This window comes from Loxodonta africana, chromosome 11 (assembly GCF_030014295.1).
Source record: "Loxodonta africana isolate mLoxAfr1 chromosome 11, mLoxAfr1.hap2, whole genome shotgun sequence".
Lineage (NCBI taxonomy): Eukaryota > Metazoa > Chordata > Mammalia > Proboscidea > Elephantidae > Loxodonta > Loxodonta africana.
This window is the reverse complement of record NC_087352.1, coordinates 23,292,289-23,314,351: the sequence shown is the minus strand read 5'-3', so window position 1 is coordinate 23,314,351 and position 22,063 is coordinate 23,292,289. Positions and strand designations below refer to the sequence as shown.

General features: G+C 47.8%; 4 protein-coding genes and 1 pseudogene across 5 annotated transcripts in view; 4 read left to right on the top strand and 1 right to left on the bottom strand.

Moving 5' to 3' along the window:
* Positions 1-708: 708 nt before the first annotated feature.
* LOC100663018 (small ribosomal subunit protein uS4-like) overlaps positions 709-22,063 on the bottom strand; it is a 107,504-nt gene continuing 86,149 nt past the window's right edge. Inside the window, exons 8-11 of the mRNA XM_064293384.1 lie at positions 14,466-22,063; positions 13,925-13,972; positions 10,643-10,762; positions 709-5,923 (exon numbers count right to left, since the gene is read on the bottom strand). The exon at positions 14,466-22,063 is cut by the window's right edge and continues 2,303 nt beyond it. The gene's annotated coding sequence lies outside the window, so the exon portion shown is untranslated. The remainder of the gene's footprint in view (positions 5,924-10,642; positions 10,763-13,924; positions 13,973-14,465) is intronic.
* LOC135227196 (leukocyte immunoglobulin-like receptor subfamily B member 4) lies at positions 994-3,675 on the top strand. 2 transcript variants are annotated; one of them, XR_002784715.2, is made up of 5 exons: positions 994-1,151; positions 1,371-1,406; positions 1,803-1,877; positions 2,032-2,331; positions 3,283-3,675. XR_002784715.2 is itself a non-coding variant. In XM_064293383.1 (4 exons), the coding sequence occupies exons 1-4, from the start codon at positions 1,103-1,105 to the stop codon at positions 2,274-2,276; spliced, it is 405 nt and encodes a 134-aa protein (XP_064149453.1). In that variant the 5' UTR covers positions 1,027-1,102; the 3' UTR covers positions 2,277-2,523. The 2 variants fall into 2 exon arrangements, 1 of the variants encoding a protein (XP_064149453.1); XM_064293383.1 differs by lacking the exon at positions 3,283-3,675 and having other exon boundaries at positions 1,027-1,151; positions 2,032-2,523.
* On the top strand, positions 2,841-11,072 carry LOC100663583 (leukocyte immunoglobulin-like receptor subfamily B member 3). Its single transcript, XM_064293377.1, has 7 exons — positions 2,841-3,058; positions 4,450-4,479; positions 4,742-4,789; positions 6,763-6,805; positions 6,890-6,927; positions 7,189-7,246; positions 7,964-11,072. Exons 1-7 carry the CDS (start codon positions 2,851-2,853, stop codon positions 8,058-8,060), a joined length of 522 nt encoding a protein of 173 aa, XP_064149447.1. The 5' UTR covers positions 2,841-2,850; the 3' UTR covers positions 8,061-11,072.
* On the top strand, positions 10,343-11,917 carry LOC111749616 (leukocyte immunoglobulin-like receptor subfamily A member 5; annotated as a pseudogene).
* LOC135232684 (leukocyte immunoglobulin-like receptor subfamily B member 1) overlaps positions 11,777-22,063 on the top strand; it is a 16,403-nt gene continuing 6,116 nt past the window's right edge. The window contains exons 1-3 of the mRNA XM_064293182.1: positions 11,777-12,821; positions 13,325-13,370; positions 14,348-22,063. The exon at positions 14,348-22,063 is cut by the window's right edge and continues 6,116 nt beyond it. Of these exons, the coding sequence (XP_064149252.1) occupies positions 12,053-12,821; positions 13,325-13,370; positions 14,348-14,573 (1,041 nt within the window). The 5' untranslated portion in view covers positions 11,777-12,052 and the 3' untranslated portion in view covers positions 14,574-22,063. The remainder of the gene's footprint in view (positions 12,822-13,324; positions 13,371-14,347) is intronic.

Sequence of the window (22,063 nt, the reverse complement as noted above, 5' to 3'; positions counted from 1 at the left end):
CATACGTATACATCACACACACACACACTGAACTATTAAACATTTTTGTGCCTTTTCACTCGCTGCTCCTTCAGTGGCTTTGAACATAGCAAACTTACTTCCAACCTCCCAAAATGAGGTAAAGACCAAGAAGAGTTCCTATCTCACTACATTCAACTGTAAATTACCTGAGTGTTAAACCTGTGTATAAGGGTTACATAAGACATCCACATAATCCTGTAGAATACTGACTGGTACGTCACCCAGGGCTTAAATTAATGTCGGAGTTTTATTATTCTTTATTATTAATAGAACCCTCCTACATGCCATTCTCTGCATAGTGGGGGTCTTCCTGAAACAAAATCTGCCCATATTGTCCCTTCCTTAAAACTTTCTGATGCCTTAAAGATAAAACCCAAAATACTTGCATAGTGCCAAAAACCCTGTGTGATCAGGGACCCGTGTCCCCAGTTGCTCTCAGTTCCTACAACAGCCCAAGCTCTTTCTCATGGAGGGTGTCCTCCCCTCACCTCTCTCGGTGCTCACCCTAATGGCATCACCTCTCCTCCTCCACGTCTTCCTCACTCCCATGGTGCAGGTACTTGATGTCCACCTGTTAGTCTCATTGTCCTTATGTTGCTCCTTCTTATTTCAAGGTCTGTCTTGTGTTCACCTGAGCTCCGTGAATCCAGGAAGGAATCCGTGTGCTTCATCAACGAATCTCTACCATCTGCCTCCCTGATGGGACGTGGTAAATGCTCAGTAAATACTTGCTGATTGCCTGGCTGGTGGAAAGAAGGAAGAAAATTTGCATTTATGGGGTCTCCAAAAAGGAAAGTGACGTGCTCCAGTTCATCCAACCTCTGTAAAAGGCAGACGCAGGATTGGAACTCAGATTTGGTCTGAAAGGTTTCCAGGGAGTCTGCTATGTCCTCAGCGCCAATATCTGGGGAAAGCAGAGCCAGGCCACAGAGAGGGGCTGAGGGCTGTTCCCCTTCCTGTGAGGCCACTGATGAGGAAACTGTGTGACACATAACACAGGGCTTAGGACTTGTCACACCCTGTGCATGTCTGTCCTGCCAGGCTCTGTGGTCATTATAATTCGTCTGGAGTGCTGGAAACCATGCAAGGCAGTGCCACAGCCCTGACCCTCACCGCCTTTCTATGTCTTGGTAAGCTTGGGGGAAAAGGGCAAGGGATGAGGACCCCCTCCTCACACACAGGTCCTGGTCCCTGGGAGACCCCAGGGATTCAGGAGGCTCAAGAGGAAGCTGAGCCTTTGAGGGAGGGAATGTTCTCAGCCATATCCCAGTGCTCAGGGGCCCAGACGACACAGGATGCTTCTGTGTGTAGGTGTCAGCATGAGCTTCTCACAGGGAACTCTTTCACAGGACTGTGCCAGGGCCAGCGGAACCAGGTACAGACAGGTGAGTCCTCCCCAGGCCTCCCAGCTCCAACCTCTGGGCAGCACAGTGAATGTCCCTGGGCAGCTCAAGGGGAAGCACAGAGGATCTGAGCTGCTGGTGACCAGGGTGGGAGAAGCGTCGAACTGAAAGCTGTGGGAGCTGAGGGAAAAGGAGCCCCTTAGACCTCCAGATCTCACTCCTTTCCAGGGACCCTCCACAAACCCTCCATCTGGGCTAATCCAGGCCCCATCACCACCATGGGGAGCTCTGTGACCATCTGGTGTCAGGGGTCTCCGCAGGCTGATGCCTACTGTCTGTATAAAGAGCGAGACTCTCAATACTGGGATACGTGGCCATCATGGAACTCTGTGGATAGGGCCAGTTTCTCCACCAAATCCATAGACATATACCTTGCAGGGCAGTTCCAGTGTGCATATCACAGCTCGAGTGGCTGGTCAGAGTGCAGTGATCCCCTGCTCCTTGTCGTGACAGGTAAGAGGGAGGAATCAGGACATCCCCCTTCATTGTGAGCTCCTCCTCATAGGCAGAAGGGAAAGCAATGTGGCCTCAGGGGAAAGGGAACCTCACAGAGGTAATGTGGGGTGACTGTATCCCCCTTTACCTCAGCTCCCTCCTTCTCTCTCAGGAGCCTACAGCAAACCCTCCCTCTCAGCCCATCCAAGCCATCTGGTGGTTTCAGGAGGGGATGTGTCCCTCTCCTGTAGCTCAAGGGACAGAATGGACACTTTCCATCTGCTCGAGAACAGAGAAGCCTACCCCTCCCAGCAGAGGAAATCTGAGTTCTCTGCTGGGAGGCACCAGGCCACCTTTCCTGTGGGCCCTGTGAGCACCTCCCATGGATGCATCTACAGATGCTGTGGTTCTTCTTGACACTCCCCTCACGTTTGGTCACACCCCAGTGACCCTGTGGATCTCAACGTCACAGGTGAGCAAGTCCCACTGCCCCTTCTCTTTCCCAGATCTCCCAAAATGCCTGATCTAAGCTGTGAACCCAGGGGAGCCCTGGTGGTGATGGGCGACCAGTGACACTGTCCTCCCGGGTCCAGAACCACAGAAAGGGGCCTGGGGAGAAGACCAGCATGGACTCACTGCACCCCCCATGGACAGCTTGGGCATGTACATCCCCTTCCATTCCACTGTCTCCTCAACCCCAGGAGTGTACAAGAGGCCCTCCCTCTCAGCCCAGCCAGGTTTACTGGTGCTCTCTGGAGACAGCCTGACCCTGCAGTGTCAGAAGGGAATGTGGTCTCAGGGAAAAGGGAATCTCACAGACTACACCTGTAGGCTGTAGAGTAATGTGGGGTAGTTGTACCCCCCTTCCCCTTTAACTCAGCTCCCTCTGTCTCTCTCAGGAGCTTACAGCAAACCCTTCCTCTCAGCCCATCCAAGCCCTCCAGTTATTTCAGGAGAGTGTGTGTCCCTCTCCTGTAGCTCAAAGGACAGAATGGACACTTTCCATCTGCTAAAGGAGGGAAAAGCCTACCCTACCCAACACAGGAAATCTCAGTTCTCTGCTGGGAGGCACCAGGCCACCTTTCCTGTGGGCTCTGTGAACACCTCCCATGGAGGCACCTATAGATGCTATGGTTCTTCCCACTCCTCCCCTCACATGTGGTCACACCCCAGTGACCCTGTGGATCTCAAGGTCACAGGTGAGGGAGCCCCCACCCAATCCCATCTCTTTCCAGGGGATCCAAAATGACAAATATAGGCCATGCTCCTAGGGGAGCCCAGGATCATGGGGTGATTGTTGACAGTGGCCTCCTGGGGGAGAATCACAGGGGGGAGTATGAAGGAGACAAGTGTGCACTCATTGCAGCCTCGTGGACAGTGGGGAGGTGCATTTCCTTCCATGCCACTGTCTCCTCTTCTCCAGGGGTGCACAGAAAGCCCTCCCTCTCTGCCCAGCCAGGCTCACTGGTGCTCTCTGGAGCAGCCTGACCCTGCAGTGTGGCCCTGAGGCCTGCTGTGACACATTCCCTCTGACCAAGGATAAGTAGCTCTTACTCCCTTCCCCAGTGCCCTGACAGGCAGCACAGTCCCATCTTCACCCTGTGCCATGTGAACCACACCCACAAGGAACGGTACAGGTGCTATGGTACATGCAAACTCTTCCCTGGGTGGTTGGCCCCCAGTGATCCCTGTAAGCCCTAATGGCAGGTATGGATCCTTGCCCAGCACGATGTCCAGACGGTCTTCTGAGGTCTCCACTGGTGGAGGTGGTGTCAAGGGAGACAGGGCCCCGGAGTAAAGCTGAGATGGTGGCTTTGATCCAGTGAGGAGGAGCAAGAAAGGGAGAGTGAGAGACATAAGGATGAGAGAGACCATCACAGAGAAACAGAAAGAGGGGTCACAGAGGGAGAGTCCCTGGAGAGGAGATGGTGGTCAGCTCAAGGGAGATGGGGACTGGATGGCTCCCTGTACACTATGGCCTCCTTCTCTCATAGGAACATATGAAAAACCCTCCCTCTCAGCCCATCTGGGCCCCTCAGTGACCTCAGGAGACAGCATGACCCTGCAGTGTCACTCAGACCTCTTATTTGATACATTCCTTTTGTTCGAGGAAGGCTTCATTGCCCCTCCCCAGCATGTTCATTGGCAGAACAAAGCTGTGTCCTTTAAGGCCAACTTTATAATGAGCCCTGTGACCTCAGCCCATGGGGGGACCTACAGGTGCTACAGCTCAAACAGCACCTCCCCCTACCTGTTGTCACAACCCAGTGACCTCCTGAAGCTGGTGGTCTCAGGTGGAGAACCCCTGACCCTGTCCCCTTTGTGTTCTGATGGTCAGTTCAGGGCCCTGTCCCTAGGCTGAGGTGGGAGGGAAGGGCCTCTGAAGGAGGGTCACTCAGAGGGGGTCTACCCCTCAGAGGGGTGGAAAAAGACAGGGTACTCCTGCCCGTGCCTCAGCCTCAGTCCTCACCTCTGAGGCTCAGATACATTCCTGGTAGGTGGAGGGAGGCTGGAGAGGATCAAATCTGACCAAGAGGAAAGGCCAGAGGTACCCCTACTCTCATTCTCCCTGAATCTCTAATCCTTGCAGCCTCTCACCCAGAGACCAAATCAAGAGCTTGTGAGTAACAGAAGCCTCTTTCCCCAGGGGTCCACAGATTCACCCTCTCAGCTGATGGAACTTCTCCTTCATCTCTCCAGTATAGTTTGTGTCCGGGGGGTTGGGAGATGGGCAGAGAAAAGGATGGTGACCCAGGTTCCCAGAGGTTGTAGGGCTGGGGCCTGATGAGGAGTAGGGCGTTCATGACAGAGGGAGGTATGGGGTCTAGCCTGGAGAAGGAGCAATGAGCTCAAGGACCTCATCTTGTCCTCCTCCCCAGAAGGCTCTGAGGATCAGTGCCACACACCCAGGGAATCAGACCCACCGAGGGGTAAGTGACAGTCTCTCATTTGGGAGATGGGGTAAGAGGGTGAGAGGAGCTGAGTTCTGTGTTGGCTCTCCACTTCTTGAAATGGTGACCCTAGAAAAGGGTCTTTCTTCTCTCTGGGATCCCTGTTGACACTCTCAAAGGGGAAGCAGCCCAGCTGTGACACCATATGGTGGAGGGGCAGGGCAATGACAAGGGCATCTGTGTTTTTCCACAAATTGAGAGGAACTCCTTCTTCTGAGAAGCAGCCATGGTGGTAGGGAAAGAACAGGGCTTGAAGGTTGTACTCTCCCCTGCTACCCCCCTCCCCGGGGTTCAAATCCCAGCTCTGCCACCTCCCAGCTGTGGGGCCTCCAGCAAGTCATGTTCCCTCTCTGAGTCTCAGTTTCACTATCTGTAGAACAGGCCTCCCACCATCTCCCAGGGCTGCCATGAGACACAGGGGAATCACAACAGTGAAAGTCCTGGGCCTGGCCCAACACCATGCTCATACAGGGTAGACTCCCCACACTCCACCTCCACCCTCCTTTCAGATACACAGGCCCCATGTGCAGACAGGCCCCGCATGGGGGTGTCTGTGCCTTGCAGAGTGGGGGACGGAGCCAAGCTGGGCTAGGGGATGTGTGGCGACTGGGGTTTAGTGGACAGGTCTCTCCTCTGGTATTTAACCTGTGGAGGGAGGAAGGTGGAGGGGCAGCATGAAAAAGAAACACAAGGGGATTCAGAGACTCCCAATGGCAACCCTGCCACTTCCTGGCTAGGTGACTTGAGGAACATGATTGACCTCTCTGAGCCTCAGATTCCTCTTCTTTAAAATGGGTGGGGTGGGGGGGGTGGCAATTCCAAGTTGCATGGCTGTTGTGAGAGTCAGAGATGATGAATGCAAAGGTCCCAGCATGTGCTGCCCTGCAGAAGGTGCCTGATAAAAGGCCATCGCTGACTTTCTTATGACATCACTCATGCCCAAGGTCTACCAGAGTACCTGAAAGTTCTGCCTGGAGATTTGGTGGCCCATATAAGTCTTCTCCTCCTCTTGCTGCTCCTCTTCCTTTTCATTTGACACCAACACCACGGAAAACGCAGTAAGTGACGTGAGTAGGGAATGGAAGGAAGTGGCCACATGAGGTGGTGGGTTCCCTGCGGGCAGACCAAGAGTGCGCTGAGGGCAACAGCCAAGAAGCCCAAAGAGATGACAGAAGGTCAGCTTAGAAAGACTCTTTCAACATTTCACAATCTGAAAATCTAGAATGAAGAGATCAAAAGTGAGCATACCCTCAGGAACATAACGCCGGAATTCTACGAAAAGGGAGAATAATGTGGAACACAACTTCAAATTCTTAAAGAACCCAGACTTACTGGATCTATTGAGGCTGGAGGAGTCCTGGAGACTATGGCTCTGCGTTGCTCTTCAAACCTTGAATGAAACTACTGAAGTTGCCTTTAAACTAAATAACAGTTTAGCCCAAAGAGTAAAGATTGTCATTTGAGTATTGCATTAGTTAAAAAAAAAAAAAATATCTGTACAAAACCAAAATGTCAGCAACTATTTTAAAGCATAGATGAGAAGGTTGGGAGGCAGGCAGATTAAGTAAATGAAAGCAAAACAACTAGAACAGAAATAACGAGATTATGGATGCAATGCCAAGCGTGTAACCAATGCAACTGATCATTATGTTTAGAAACTGGAATGGGAACGGGTTTTGCAGTGAATATTTTCACTAAAAATAGAATTATAAAGAAAAAAAAAGTGAGCATACGTGTAAATGTTTCCTGCATCCTTAAGGCTTTTCAAACTTCGTATTTGAGACACAAAGACAAGTTTTGTCCTTTAGTGTTTAGAACTGCTTTCTCTTTTTCTTTATGAAGAAGGGAGCAGGGTTGCCATCTTTCCAGCTGATACATCCTCTGAGGATCTGAAAGCAGCCTTAGGGGAGGGCTCTGGGGTGGGTTGCAGACTGATTTCCAACTTCCTGCAGGGACCTTAGTGCCAGAGCCCAAGGAGAGAAGCCTGTGGAAGAGGTAAGACCATCCCCAAAGACCCTGGGCTCCAACTCGTCCCACAGCTCCCTGTCCACCACTCAACACTCCTCTCTCCTTCCTCAGCTCCAGACCAGCCACTGAGGACCAGGAGGAGACCTTGTGTGAGGAGGATAGGAAAGGTCACCCTGGGGATGAGAGATGGAGGGCCCCAAAATGTCAGTGGGCAATGGGAGTAGGGAGGATGATTTGAAATGGTCCTGGGCCTGGGAGTAAGACAGCATAAAGCTGATACTGTGTGGATCCGGCCACGTCACTGACACCCTCTCTGGGACTCGACCTCCCCACCTAGGAAGGGGAGAGGTGGTGTGAGATATGAGGGAATCTTGCCAAGAAACAGGCTCCCCTTGTTCTGTCCCCACCAGATGCTGCCATGAAAGAAAAACAGCCTGAGGAAGAAATGGAGCTGGACAGTCAAGTTGTGTAAGTACTCTCTGGTCGTGATCATGCTCCCACAACTTTCTTGTCCGTAAACTCAATCCAGTGGACACTTGTGCACCCTCACAGCATCCAACTCTCAGCAACAGCAGGCAGCTGACTTCTCCCCTCTTGAAGCGCAGGATCTCATGGCTGCTGTGACGTCCCACCCTCTTTTGGTCTTCTTGCCACTGTCTCCTCTCCTGACCTTCAAACTGTTGAGTGCCCAGATCTGACTTGCAGTGTCAAAGGCTGTTGTTGTGTGCATCTTATTTGAGTTAGCAGACTGTTCCATCTCCTTGGTGGGCCACAAGCACCTTATTTATAGAGTCCCACACAATCATTTTGTGAGAGTTACCAGACCATGACTAGAAGGACCATATAACAGCAATTCATTGCACTGCACATACTAAGGTGTTCGTCCAGCTTTTTCAATTTTTCCAATTTTAGGAAATATTTGAAATACACACGTAAGTGTTTTTCAAGGTTTACTTTCCTTTTATAACGAAATGGAAGGTGAAAGGTTATAACACTTACAGGGCTTAGACTCTGTAAATCTTAAACTTATCCTAAGAGAGCTTGACTTCCAACTTCCAGCAGAGCTGCAGATCCAGAACCCAAGGACAGAGGACTGAAGAAGTACTTCTTCCTCTAAACGATCAGACCCCATGCCTGCCTTCAGACCCCTCACAGCCACCTCACACTCGTCTCTGCTTTCCCCAGCTCCAGCCCAGCTGCTGACTTCCTGGCAGAAGACTTTTGTGAGAGGAAGAGGAATAACCATCCTGGGATGGGACATGGGAGCACAGAGATTTCATAGTTAATGCCAAGGAGAGGATAGGCTGGTAATGGTTATGGGGCTTAGGGGTGACAGAGAATGCAATCCAATACTGTGTGTACTTGGGCACATCACTGTCTCTCTCTGGACCTCAACTGTCCCAACTAGGAATAGGGGAGGAACATGCAGGAATGAAAGATCTCCAGAAAACTCTCCCAGAGATAAAACCCTCTTATTATGGCCTCAGATGCTGCCATGAAAGACAAACAACCCGAGGAAAACATGGAGCACCCAGTGGATGCTTCTCTGTCTTCACACCTCTCAACTCTCAGCATCCTCCCACAGTTGACTCTTCCCACTGGAAACACTGCATCCTGACTTCTGTGACCTACTTTTTCCTTGGTTTTCTTTAACCTCATGGACTCCTCTTTGTGGTCTTCTCTCCTACTTCCTCTTCCTTTTTCAATCTTCTAGTCATTGGAGGGCTAAATCTTAAAGGAGTACATGAATAAATGAATCACCCTACACTTCCTGAAAAGAGATATCTTCATAACTAACTTTATGAAGGATAGTTTTGCCAGTAAGAATCACTAAAAAATAAAATAAATTATACTTAAAAAAATACTCCAAAGCAGATAACTGAATTTGAAGTGAGCTTTTATTGTAGGTATCTCCAGGCACCTGCTAGAAGCTAGAGAAAATTCCCACTGCAGAAACCCATTTTCAGCTTAGGCTTTAAAGAAGCGTCGCATTCCCAAGGACAATTAGTGACTTAGAGTCAAAAATTTCTAAACACAGTGGGAAAAGGCATACAGAAACAAAATAACTATAATTTCTTGGGGTAATGAATTAATCAGAACCAGAATAATAAATACATTTAATATGCTTGGGGAAATAAAAGACAATCTTTTTATTTTTTGGTGTTTTTATTTTTGTTATTGATGTTTCTAGGTTATTGATTTGAACATAAAATGGATTTTCAATTACTCATTACTCTTTCGTTAAATGCATTTAAGGTATTCAATTCTAATAGTTAATTTTGGTTACGATCTCTAAGGTTTTTAATGACCATATACTGATGTATAATTTACATCAAATCTGTCTTGGAAGAAGTACAGACAGAATGCTTCTTAGAAAAGAAGATGACGAGATTTTGTCTCACATATTTTGGACGTGTTACCAGGAGGGATTAGTCCCTGGAGAAAGACATCATGCTTGGTAAAGTGGATGGTCATTGAAGAAGAGGAAGACCCTCAATGAGATAGGTTGACACAGTGGCTGCAACAAGGGGCTCAAGCATAACAACGGTCATGAGGATGGCACGTGGCCAGGCAGTGTTTCATTCTGTTGTACTTAGGGTCGCAATGAGTCAGAACCAACTGTACGGCGCCTAACAAAAACAACAATTTACGTAAAATAAAAATGTATCACTTCAGTGAGTTTAGCAAATGTGTACACCGGGTAACCAACACCACAGTCAGGATTAGAATATTTTCATCTTAAAACATGCCCTCAAGTCACTTACAGTAACTCTCCTCTCCTGCACAGCCACAAGAAAAACTTGATCTTATTTTTATCATTATGTTTTTTGCCTTTCTACAATGTCATTTAATTGAAAACTTGTAGTACAGTGTTTTGCATGTGGATTTTTCACACAGAGAAATGATTTTAAGATCCATCCATGTTGTTGACTGTATCAATAACAGTCTCTTTTTCTTTTTTTTTTAAGTAGTATCCCACCATATGAATATATGAAAAATTGTTTATTCATTAACCAGTTGATAGATATTTGGGTTTCTTGAGGATTTGCAGCTATTATGAATAAATGATATTTCCCTGTACTTTTCTTTGTACTCATAACCACAGTATAACTAGACATTAACTGTGTAGTTAGTGTTGAAGGTTGGCTTCTGTGAATCTGAGCTCTGCAGGGCAGAGTATGAATCCGTGTCTTCTGTAAACCATGTCCAGGGACTGGCGTGATGACTAGGAATGGTAAGAGCCCAGTAACGACATGTTTACCTGTGTGCTGAAGGAGTGAAGGGTGTGCCATGGAAAGAGCTTCTGAGAAGGGAGATAATATCTCCTTGATCACACTCAGCCTGGGAGAGACTGACACCAAATTGGCAATGGGATCTATTAGCTGATACACTGGAACTTCTCAGATGACAGTGTGTCAGGTAGACAGTGGCCAGGATCAGGGGAGAACTCATTTTTGTCTGAAATGTCTTCAAAGAGCCTGGGGCCACTTCAGCTCCAGCTCTAGGTAACCAAAACCCAGGCCCCTGGGGAGAGGCCATTCCTCTTCACATGGGGCTACTGATATGACCACTCATGACCGGTAGGTCCCAGCCTCCGTGTGGCCACACCCTGTGCATCAGCTTCTCCTGCTAAAAGCTGTGGTCTCAATCTTCTGCACAGCTGGGGTCAGTGGAAGGAAACACCATGACCCCCAACATCACGGTCCTGCTCTGCCTAAGTGAGATGTGAAGAGGGGGAGGGGAAACATTAGTCTGAAAGAGGCCGGCCCCACAAGCAGGACCTGGACTATCAGAAGACTAGAGGTTCAGGAGGCTCAAGAGGAGGAGAGGATCTGCTCAGAATTCAGGGAACGAATTTCTCACCTGGATCTCTCTTCCAGGGGTGAGTCTGGGCCACAGGATCCAAGTGTAGGCAGGTGAGTCCTTCTCCAATTTTCACAGGTCCCATCTCCTCACTGGGCACAAGGTGCCACCACGAGGCAGCTGGGGTTGAAGAAAAGATTGATGGAAAATCCTGGGAGGGTCTGAGAACCCTGGGAGGGTCCTGAGGATGACAGGTGAGGGAATAAAGGAGGGAAATGTTGGGACTTCAGCTGTTGATTCCTTCCCAGGGACCTCCCCATACCCACCATCTGGGCTGAGCCAGGCTCAATGATAACATTTGGGGAGACAATTATCACCTGGTGTCAGGTTCCCTGGAGGCTGAGGAGTACCATTTGGATAGAGATGAACTCCATCACCCTGGGACACTGAGAAACCACTTCAGCCCAGGAACGAAGCCATGTTCTCCATCCTATTCTTGGGAAAGGAGTCTTTGGGGCAATATCACTGTTACTATCACAGCCATGGAGCCCAACTGGCGCAGTTGTTAAGAGCTGGGCTGCTAACCAAAATATTCGCATTTTAAATCCTCCAGCTGCTCCTAGGAAACCCTTTGGGGCAGTTTTATACTGTCCCATAGGGTCACTATGAATCAGAATCGACTGGACAGCAATGGGTTTGGTTTTTTGATTTTTATCACAGCCACAGTGGCTGGCCAACACCCAGTGACACCCTGGACCTGGTGGTGTTGGGTGAGACGACATCGGGAATCCAGACACATGAAAGCGGCCTGCTCTCCAGGAGTGTCTCCCCTATCGCTATCCAGCACAAGGTGATAAAAGGGGAGGTGTGAGCTCCCACCTAACACAGCTGCCACTTCTCTCCTAGGACCTGACTATAAACCCACCCTCTCAGCCCTGCCAAGCCCTGTGGTGACACCAGGAGGGAAGGTGACCCTCCACTGTGGCTCACAGCAGGGATATGACAGGTTCAATCAGTCTAATGAAGAACACAATTACTCTTGGACCACAGAAAAACCCCAGCTGGCAGCGCCAAAACTAGCTGCCTGTGGGACCTGTGACCTCCAGCCACAGGTGGATATTCAGATGCTACAGTTGTTAGAACACCACCCTCCCTCCCCCCACCCAAGTGTGGTCATAACCCAGTGATACCCTGGAGCTCCTGGTCTCAGGTGGGGAAGTCACAGCCTTGCCCGTGAACAACTTAAAGCCTGAGACAGGCCCCCAGGGGAGCCCCAGGAAGGGAGGTGGGAGAGGGGAGATAATGGATCCTGCAACCAGAAGGACAGAGTCATAAACACAGTGACATTGGAAACCCCAGCAGGGAAATAGGAGGTGTTTACAAGTAACCTGCCACTTCAAGTCCACTACTTGTCTTTCTTTCCCAGGAACATCCCAGAAGCCCTCCCGTCTGACCCAGCAGGGCCCCATTATGGCCTCTGGAGAGAACCTGACCCTCAGTGTCCCTCTGATGTCTGTTATGACAGGTTTGCTCCGTCCAATGAGGAGTAAGGTGACCTCCCTCAGTTCCTGGGCCAGGAGCCCAAGGCTGTGCCGTCTCAGGCCAACTTCCCCCTGGGCGGTGGGAACCATATTCAGGGCCAGTACAGATGCTAGGGTGGATAAACCCTCTCCCAAGAGTGGTCAGACCCCAGTGACCCCCTGGTCGTCCTGGTCACAGGTGAGGAGCCCCAGAAAAGTTCATCCAAGTGCTCTGACTCTGCACAGACCCTGCAGGAGGACCCCCAGGTGCGATGGTCACAAGAGAGGAAGAAAGACACAGGGCTGGGAGGGAGAAAGTGACAGACTCAGAAAAAACAGCAACAAACTGAGACTGAAGAGTCCTCAGGGTGAGTTGGAGGTCAGCCGTCCCTCACCTTCCCTCTTCTCTCTAGGAGAGTTTCCTTTCACACCTTCACTCAGAGAACAGCCAGGCCCCACCGCAGCCTCAGGAAAGAACATGACACTGTGGTATCAGTCACTGAGCTGCCTGGAACCTTTTCTTCATTTCAAAGTGGGGAGGGCAAACTCCCCTCCCCTGCATCTGAGAACCCAGCACCAAGCTGGGGTATACCAGGCCACATTCACCATGAGCCCTGTAACCTCAGCCCATGGAGAGACCTACAGGTGCTATGGGTCACAGAGCGCTTTCTCCTACCTGTTATCACAACCCAGTGACCCTCTGGAGCTGGTACTTTCAGGTAAGAACCCCTGACCCTGTCCCCTCTGTGTCCTGATGGTCAGTTCACAGCTCTGTACCCAGGGAGCCTCTGGGATAAGATGGAAGTTAGAAGGGCTCTGAAGGAGGGTCACCCAGAGGGGATCCCCCCCCCGCCTCAGAGGGAAGGAGCCAACAGAGCCCTCCTACCCAGGCCCACTCTTCACCCAATCACTAGGGGACTTGAAGAAGAGTCTCAGAGTAGTTGGGGACCCAGAGGCAGCCAGGCCTGTAGGCCTGCTCTGATCAGCTCCCCAGAGTCTAGTGACCATTAAATTCTGAGACTCAGCTTGTGTCCAGGGGAGCTGGGAGATGGCCAGAGATGAAGGTGGTGATGCCAGGGCTCCTGGGGGCTCTGGGTGTGGGTATAAAAAAGGATGGGTAAGGCAGGGCAGAAGGAGGTATGGGGTCCAGCCCAGAGGAGGATCAGCTGGGCTAAAGTGTGAGATGGGCATCCCCAATCCCTCATCCCATCCTGCTCCCCAGGAAGCTCTAAGGATCATCAACTCACATCCATGGAATCAGGCCACTGAGCTGTAAGTGAGGGTCTCTTGATCGGGAGGGGGGATATGTGGCATCCGGGGAGCAGGGGCTAAACAACGCTATGAGGTCAGGGACCCTGCAGACGTTGACTTCGACAAGCCCTTCCACTGTCCAGGCCTCAGTTTCCCCAATATGAAAGGAGAGTCCTGGACCAGATCTTAAAATTCCTTTCAGTTCTGCTCTGTGAACTCTGGGGAGAAGAGGACTCCCAGGGAAGACTTGCCAGGACCAAACTCTGTGGATATAAATAAATAAATATGATGCAAAAGAGAAGCCAATGGAGGGGCCATGGTGCATCAGGCCTTTCCCCATCACTCAGGGGCTCAGCTTTTGAGGAGGGAGCAAAGGCTTGTGTCAGGCTCCCAGGCTCAGTTTTCAGCACCACTGCTTGCACTGTAAGACCTGGGAAAACCCTTCTCTTCTCTGAGTCTCAGGGTCATTGACTGTGAGCTCACTCACAGGGATGCTGGGAGATTGGAGTAATGAGGCCCACCCACTACATAGTTCAGTAAGGCAAACCCTCCTTTCCTTTCCCAGACTCACTCACTCAAGCCTCATGTCCAGACAGACACCATGTTGTGCTTCAGGGTTCTGCAGATGAGAGACCAATCAGGGTTAGGGTATCAAGGGACATACAGTCTACCCTATGCAGCCTCCAGGTCCTCAGCTGACCTCTGTGTTAGGAGAAGGGAGGGTAATAAGGAAGGTGACTCAGCTCCAGCTGGAAGCATCAGGGACAGGACTCTCCTGTCAGATAAGGGGCCCAGATTTCAAAGCTAGTGTCCTCCAATGGGCAGTATGAAGATAGCACAAGGAACCCACATCCCTGGGATCAAATCCTAGCTCTGCCACTTCCTAGCTGTGTGACCTCTGGCATGTGATTTAACCTCTCTGAGCATCATATTCCTCATCTGTAAAACAGGCAGGGTAAGGAGTGACACTCTCATGTTGAATGGTTGTTTTGAGGGTGAAAGATGATGAATGCAAAGATTCTAGCAAGTTCTTGGCATACAGTAGGTGCTCACTTTCTGGGCATCATTGTGTCATTCATGACATCACTCATGCCCATGGTCTCCAAAGGTACCTGAATGTTCTGATCAGGGTCTCAGTAGCCTTCATCATTCTCCTCCTCTTCCTTTTTCTCTTCATCAGACATCTGAACAAATGCAGTAAGTATTGGACTAGGCAATGAAATGACTTGATCATGTTACCGCAATTTCGCGAGTTAGAGCCACCTACCGCAAATAGCCAGTTCTTGAGACAGGGGTGAGGTGGGTAGCAAGAGCTTTATTAGATATGCTGGTATATGGAGACAGAGGGGAATGATCTCCTCCTAAAGTCGTCTGTCTCACCAGATTACCGATGTGTTCGGGTTTTTAAGGGAAAGGGGGCCATAAGTTTTAGGGACTTGTGGAATGTGAGCTCTCTTTCTTCTGTTTGGTTTCGGTGGTCATATCTCAAAAATATATATATATATATATATATTTTTTTTTTTTATCTCAAACATGTTGATCTTGTCCTGCCATTATCCCATCAGCTCAGGGGGTAGCTGGCGCCATCCTTCGTCTTATTTGACAGGCTTAAATCAATATCACTTGTTTTCCACAGTCTTAGAGGAAACATTGGTTAACACTTAACCTTTTGGGGAGCTAACATCAGGATCTCACTTGGAGGTGGGGATGGGCTAGGGGAGGGAAAGGAGAGAAAGAAGAAAGAAGAAGGAAAAAAAAATTGGCTCAGGTACTGTTCAAGATATGGCTGAGCAGCCTGTTTCGGTCACATGAGGCAGTGGGTTTCCAGTAGGGAGAACAAGGGTTCACTAAGGGCATCAGCCAAGGTGCCCAAAGAGTTGAAAGGAGGCTATCTTCGAAAGACTCCTGCAGCATTTCACAATCAGAAAATCTAGAAGGAATAAGCTTAATGTCAGTGAACATATAAAACCCCAGAACCCAGTTTATGTAAAATGGTGGCATCAGAGTTCCTCTCCTAACTTTGGGGGAAGGAGAAAGAATCACCATTAACAGCAGCTCTAAGCTGACTCCTTTGAGATGGAGGTCAGACACACTGAAACAGGCTGCTCAGCCATACTGAAAACCCCAATCAACACCCCTTCCCCCCTCTCTTTGTCTTGCTAACCACAAGGTTGTTTTGAGCAGGAATTCGCAGCAGGTAGTGGCTCCATCCACTGAGTAGCCCTAGTTACACCTTGAAGCATGCACAGATTGAAATCACATCCTTCAACTGACACCCCCCACCCCCGCCGCCGCCGCCCCCAAACATAGGTGTGGGAGGGCTAAAGGCAGGAAATTCCAGGTACCAAGCCCAACCGCCTGATGCCATTAGAAACAAAAAGCTCCCCAGCCCCCTTAGTCAGCGAGCACGTGGCCTTAAGGTCACTGGACCGCACGCGTTCCTTGTATGCGCAGAAAATAGACTTGCCACTTTCTGTTTCCGTTGCAATCAGTGTCCGTCTTATTTCAATCGGCTAATAAGACAGGACAAGAACCCCAGTGGTGTTTGGTTACAATACCTCCACTCTCAAAACTTTTTACCAATTCTGTCGCCAGCCGTCCCTTCCATGGCACTCTCTACTTTTCTACTGGGTTTGATACTTCCTTGCAATGGCCACACAGAACTCAGAGACTATACTCACAATTATGGCGTTTATTACAGATGTAACACGTCAAAATTCAGGATCAGGATGAACTTGGAAGTAAGAGGAACAACTCAGGATGTAGTTCTCTGATCAGGACAGCTTCTTCTTAATCATGCCCTTAGGCAGGACTCTGCCACCAGGCTCTGCTTGAGAGGTTCTGCTCAACCTTGGCCCTGCCTCTCAGCAGGCCTGGCCTCTGCCCCACTTGGGCAAGTCTTGAAGCTCTTTCTTTTGCTTCACCAGTAAATGTTTGGAGGCACTCCACTCCATCAGGAAGCCTCCTGCTCAAATGTGCTAAGTTCCCTCACTCTGTGAGTCAGCAAGCCCACTGTAATCGCTTAATTCTGTGGTCCAGGAAGCCCACAGTGCCATCACATGCCTCCCCTATTGTCTCCATTTCTCTGCTGCTGGACTCTGCCATGCTTGCTGCATCTCCTCAACATGGAGTGCTATCTCCAGTGTTACAGCTCTCCCTGTCTCCTGGATCTAGGAGGTTCTCAGAGCAGGAACCCTGGGTCCAAATGTAGCACTCTGCTCCTGGCTCTTCTTTTTGATGGGAGTAAGTTCCCCATGTAACTTCTGGAATTGGCTCCCTATAACTCTAGCAGATGGCAAAACAAACCAATCCCCTACAAGGGTTCCGTGCATCTTATTTGCATACTCTCACCCTCACAAGAGTTCCCTGCACCTTATTTGCATTAGCAGACTTCCCAACGTTCTTAGTGGTACATAAGCACCTTATTTGCATAGTCTCAACCAATCGTTTTGTGGGAGTTACCAGACCATGACTAAAAAAGCCATAAAATATCAATTCATTGCATTGCACATACTAAAAGTGTTCTTTCAGCTTTTTCAGTTTTAGGAAATATTTGAAAAGTACATGCAAGTGTTTTTCAAGGTTTGCTTTCCTTTTCATGAAATGCATATGGAGGGTGGGAAGTTATAACACTTCCCGGGCTTAGACTCTGTAGATCTTAACCTTGTCCTGCAAGAGTATGACTTCCAAATTCCTGCAGGGGCAACAAATCTAGAATCCAAGGACAAGGACTGCAGAACAGGCACTTCCTCCTCCCAAATCTCCAGGCCCCAGCCCTGCCCACAGTTCCCTCACGGCCACCTCACATTCCTCTCTGCCTCCAGCCGAGCTGCTGATGTCCTGGAAGAAGATCTTTGTGAGAGGAAGAGGAGGAAGCATCTTGGGATAAGACATGGGGACACAGAGATTTCACAGGCAATGCCAGGGAGTGGATAGACTGGGAATGCTTATGGGGCTGAGAGGTGGCACAGTTTGCAGTCCAATCCTGTGTGGCCTTGGGAGCTTCATTGTCCCTCTCTGAACCTCAATTGCCCCATCTGCAAACAGGGGAGGAGTATGCAGCACTGAAAGAACTCAGGAATACTTTACAAGAGATAAAACCCTCTAGTTCTGGCCCTGCCAAATCGTGCCGGGAAAGGCAAACAGCCTGAGGAGCAAGGACAGCTGGACAGTGTGAGTCCCCTACTCCTGACATGACACCAAAAAAAACTTCTTGTGAAAGACTTATTCCAGTAGACGCTTCACTGTCCTCACATCTCTCCATTCTCTTCATCATCCTACAGTTGACCTCTCCCTCTAGAAATACTGCCTCTTGCCTGTTGTGGCCTCACTGTCTCCTGGTTTTCTTGCCATTTCATGGGGCCCTTCTTCATGGTCCCATTTCTTAGCTCCTCTTCCTTTGTTTGACCTTCTGGTGGTTATAGGGCTCCAAAACTTAAAGGAGTACATGCTTAAATAAATAACCTGAAAGACCCCTCTGCTTCCCTTCATTCATTCATTCTACAAATATTTAGAGGAATCTCACCATTTATAAGCTCCATTTAAGTTCCGCAGGTACAGCACTGAGCAAACCCGTCTCCATCTTCATTGAGTTCACCTTCTAGCGAGTCTGAGACAACATACACATAAATGAATAGTGCTCAGGTATGCAAAGTGCTGTTATGAAAAAAAGAAATTCAGGTGTGCAAAGTGCTGTTATGAAAAAAAGTGAAAAAGAAACTCGAGAGGGTTAGTCTGAATTACCCCCGCACATCTGTGGGGCTTTCGTGCTGCTGTGTTGCTGGAAGCTATCTATAGATATTCAAATACCAACAGGGTCATCATGGTGGACAGGTTTCAGCCGAGCTTCCAGACTAAGACAGATGAGGAAGAAGGACCTGGCAATCTACTTTTGAAAAGAATTAGCCAGTGAAAACCTTGTGAATAGCAGCAGAACATTGTCTGATACAGTGTTGGAAGATGAGCCCTTCATGTTGGAAGCACTCAAAAGACAACTGCAGAAGAGGTGCCTCCTCAAAGTAGAGTTGTCCTTAATCACATGGACAGAGTCATGTTTTGGGACCTTCATTTGCTGATATGGTACAACTCAAAATGAGAAGAAACAGCTGCAGACATCCATTAATAATCAGAATGCAGAGTGTACAAACTATGAATCTAGGAAAATTGGAAATTGTCAAAAATGAAATGGAAGACACAAACATCGATACCCTAGGCATTAGTAAGCTGAAATGGACTGGCATTGGCCATTTTGAATCAGATAAACATATGGTCTACTATGCCAGGAATGACAACTTGAAGAGGAATGGCATTGCATTCATTGTCAAAAAGAATATTGCAACATCTATCCTGAAGTACGAAGCTGTCAGTGATATGACAATATCCATACACCTACACTGAAGACCAGTTGATAGGACTATTACTCAAATTTACACACCAACCACTATAGCCAAATATGAAGAAATTGAAGATTTTTCCAACTTTTGCAATCTGAAATTGATTGAGCATGCAATCAGGATGTATTGATAATTACTAGTGATTGGAATGAGAAAGTTAGAAACAAAGAAGGATCAGTAGTTGGAAAATATGGCCTTGGTGATAGAAATGATGCCCGAGATGGCAAGACAGAATTTTGCAAGACCAACGACTTCTTCATTGCAAATGTCTTTTTTCAACAACAGAAACAGCAACTATACACATGGACTTCACCAGATGGAACACACCAGAATCGAATCAACTACATCTGTGGAAAAAGACGATGGAAAATCTCAATATTATCAGTCAGAACAAACCCACTGGCCAACTGTCAAACAGACCATCAATTGCTCATTTGCAAGTTCAAGTTGAAGCTGAAGAAAATTAGAACAAGTCCACGAGAGCCAAAGTACAAACTTCAGTATATCTCACCTGAATTTAGCGGCCATCTCAAGAACAAATTTGATGTGTTGAACACTGATGACCGAAGACCAGACAAATTGTGGAATGACATCAAGGACATCACACATGAAGAAAACCAGAGGTCATCCAAAAGACAGGAAAGAAAGAAAAGACGAAAATGGATATCAGAAGAGTCTCTGAAACTTGCTCTTGAACGTCAAAAGGAAGAAATGATGAAGTAAAAGAGCCAAACAGAAAATTTCGAAGGGCAGCTTCAGAAGACAAAGTTAGGCATTATGAGATTTGCAGAGACTCGGGTTTAGAAACCAAAAGGCAGAACGCACTCAGCATTTCTCAAGCCGAAAGAACCAAAGGAAAAATTCAAGCCTTGAGTTTGCAATACTGAAGAATTCTACAGAGAAAAATATTAAACGACACAGGAAACATCAAAAGAAGATGGAAGGAATGCACAGAGTCACTATACCAAAAAGAATTGGTCGATGTTCAACCATTTCAGAGCATAGTTTATGATCAGGAACCGGTGGTACTAAAGGAAGAGGTCTAAGCTGCGCCAAAGGCATTGATGAAAAACAAGGCTCCAGAAATTGACGGAAAACCAATTGAGATGTTTCAACAAAGGAATGAGGCACAGGAAGTGCTCACTCATCTCTTCCAAAAATTTGGAAGACAGCTACCTGGCCAACCGACTAGAAGAGAAACAAATTTATGCCTATTCCAAAGAGAGGTGATCCAACCAAACACAGAAATTATGGAACAATCCCATTAATATCACATGCAAGTATAATTTTGCTGAAGATCATTCAAAAGGGGCTGCAGCAGGACAAGGACAGGAAACTGCCAGGATTTCAAGCTGGATTTAAAAGAGGAAGTGGAACCAGGGATATCATTGCTGATATCAGCTGGATCCTGGCTGAAAGCAGAGCGTACTGGAAAGCTGTTTACCTGTGTTGTAGTGCTATGCAAAGGCATTTGACTGTATAAAAAAGATCATAACAAATTATGGATAAAATTGCAAGGAACGGCAATTCCAGAACACTTAATTTTACTGATGAAGACCCTGGTATAGATCAAAAGACAGTCCTTCGAAGAGAACAAGGGGATACAGCATGGTTTAAAGTAATGAAAAGTGTGCCTGAGAGTTGTAATCATTCACCATACCTATTGAATCTGTATGCTGAGCAAATAATTCAAGAAGCTGCACAATAGGAAGAAGAACGGGGCATCAGGATTGGGTGAAGACTCATTAACAACCAGTGTTATGCAGATGACACAACCCTGCCTGCTGAGAGTGAAGAGGACTTACAGCACTTACTGATGAACATCAAAGACCACAGCCTTCAGTATGCATCACACCTCAACATAAAGAAAACAAAAATCCTCACAGCTGGACCAATAAACATCATGATAAACAGAGAAAAGATTGAAGTTGTCAAAGGTTTCACTGTACTTGGATTCACAATGAACACCCATGAAAGCAGCAGTCAAGAAATCAAACAACACACTGCATTTCACAAATCTGCTGCAAAAGATCTCTTTAAAGTTGTGACCCCAATACTCCTCAGCATGTTTTCTCCTTTTTCAAAGTGGGTGACTGAGAGCTTGACATAACTCATGTGGTGATGAACCTGTAAATTCTTCTGCTTGCTCTGCCTGCCCCCTCCTTCACATGCTTTTGTTAATGACTTTGCTTTGACTAAATGTTAATGACTTTGTTTTTGTTTTAAACAGATGCAAATAACCTTTTGCTATGTCCAACCACCTGTGGCCTACAACCCCCACAGGAAAGTTGGAGCCCAAGTATCAGATATGTGTATCTTTAGCCTAATAAAGAAAGGCATGGCAGAGGACTACAAAGACACTTCTAACCCTTGTAAGATTGTATCTCTTCTAGTCAGTTGGCCAGGTAGCTGTCTTCCAAATTTTTGGAAGAGATGAGTGAGCACTTCCTGTGCCTCATTCCTTTGTTGAAACATCTCAATTGGTTTTCCGTCAATTTCTGGAGCCTTGTTTTTCATCAATGCCTTTGGTGCAGCTTAGACCTCTTCCTTTAGTACCACCGGTTCCTGATCATAAGCTATGCTCTGAAATGGTTGAACATCGACCGATTGTTTTTGGTATAGTGACTCTGTGCATTCCTTCCATCTTCTTTTGATGTTTCCTGTGTCGTTTAATATTTTTCTCTGTAGAATTCTTCAGTATTGCAAACTCAAGGCTTGAATTTTTCCTTTGGTTCTTTCGGCTTGAGAAATGCTGAGTGCGTTCTGCCCTTTTGGTTTCTAAACCCGGGTCTCTGCAAATCTCATTATAATGCCTTACTTTGTCTCTGGAGCTGCCCTTTGAAATTTTCTGTTTGGCCCTTTTACTTCATCAATGAGACCAAGACAAGGATGGGCCCTGACTAAAAGAAAAACCGAAGTGCATTTTGCAAAGATGAGGGACACTGAAAAAAAAATGAGTGCCCCAAAAAGAAGAATGGAAAAGGGCTAGGCAAGATTGAAAGGGGGAGAAGCTTTTTAAAAGAATTATGAAAGACCAGGAGGAGGACAGCCAGTAGACTTTTTGGTTAATACCAGAGCAGCCTTCTCAGTACTCACCCAGGAGCCAAAAGGGACTGCCTTAACCAGCAATACTCAAGTCGTGACTGGAAAAGAGGTGACTAAACCCTTTTTGCAGCCAACAGACTGTGAAATAAGAGAAACTAAGCTATCCTGCCAGTTTCTATACATGCCCAAATGCTCAATCCCACTTTTTGTGACGAGATTTCCTAAGTACATGCTGAAATCACTTGATAAAAAAGGCCTGTCTATGACAGTAC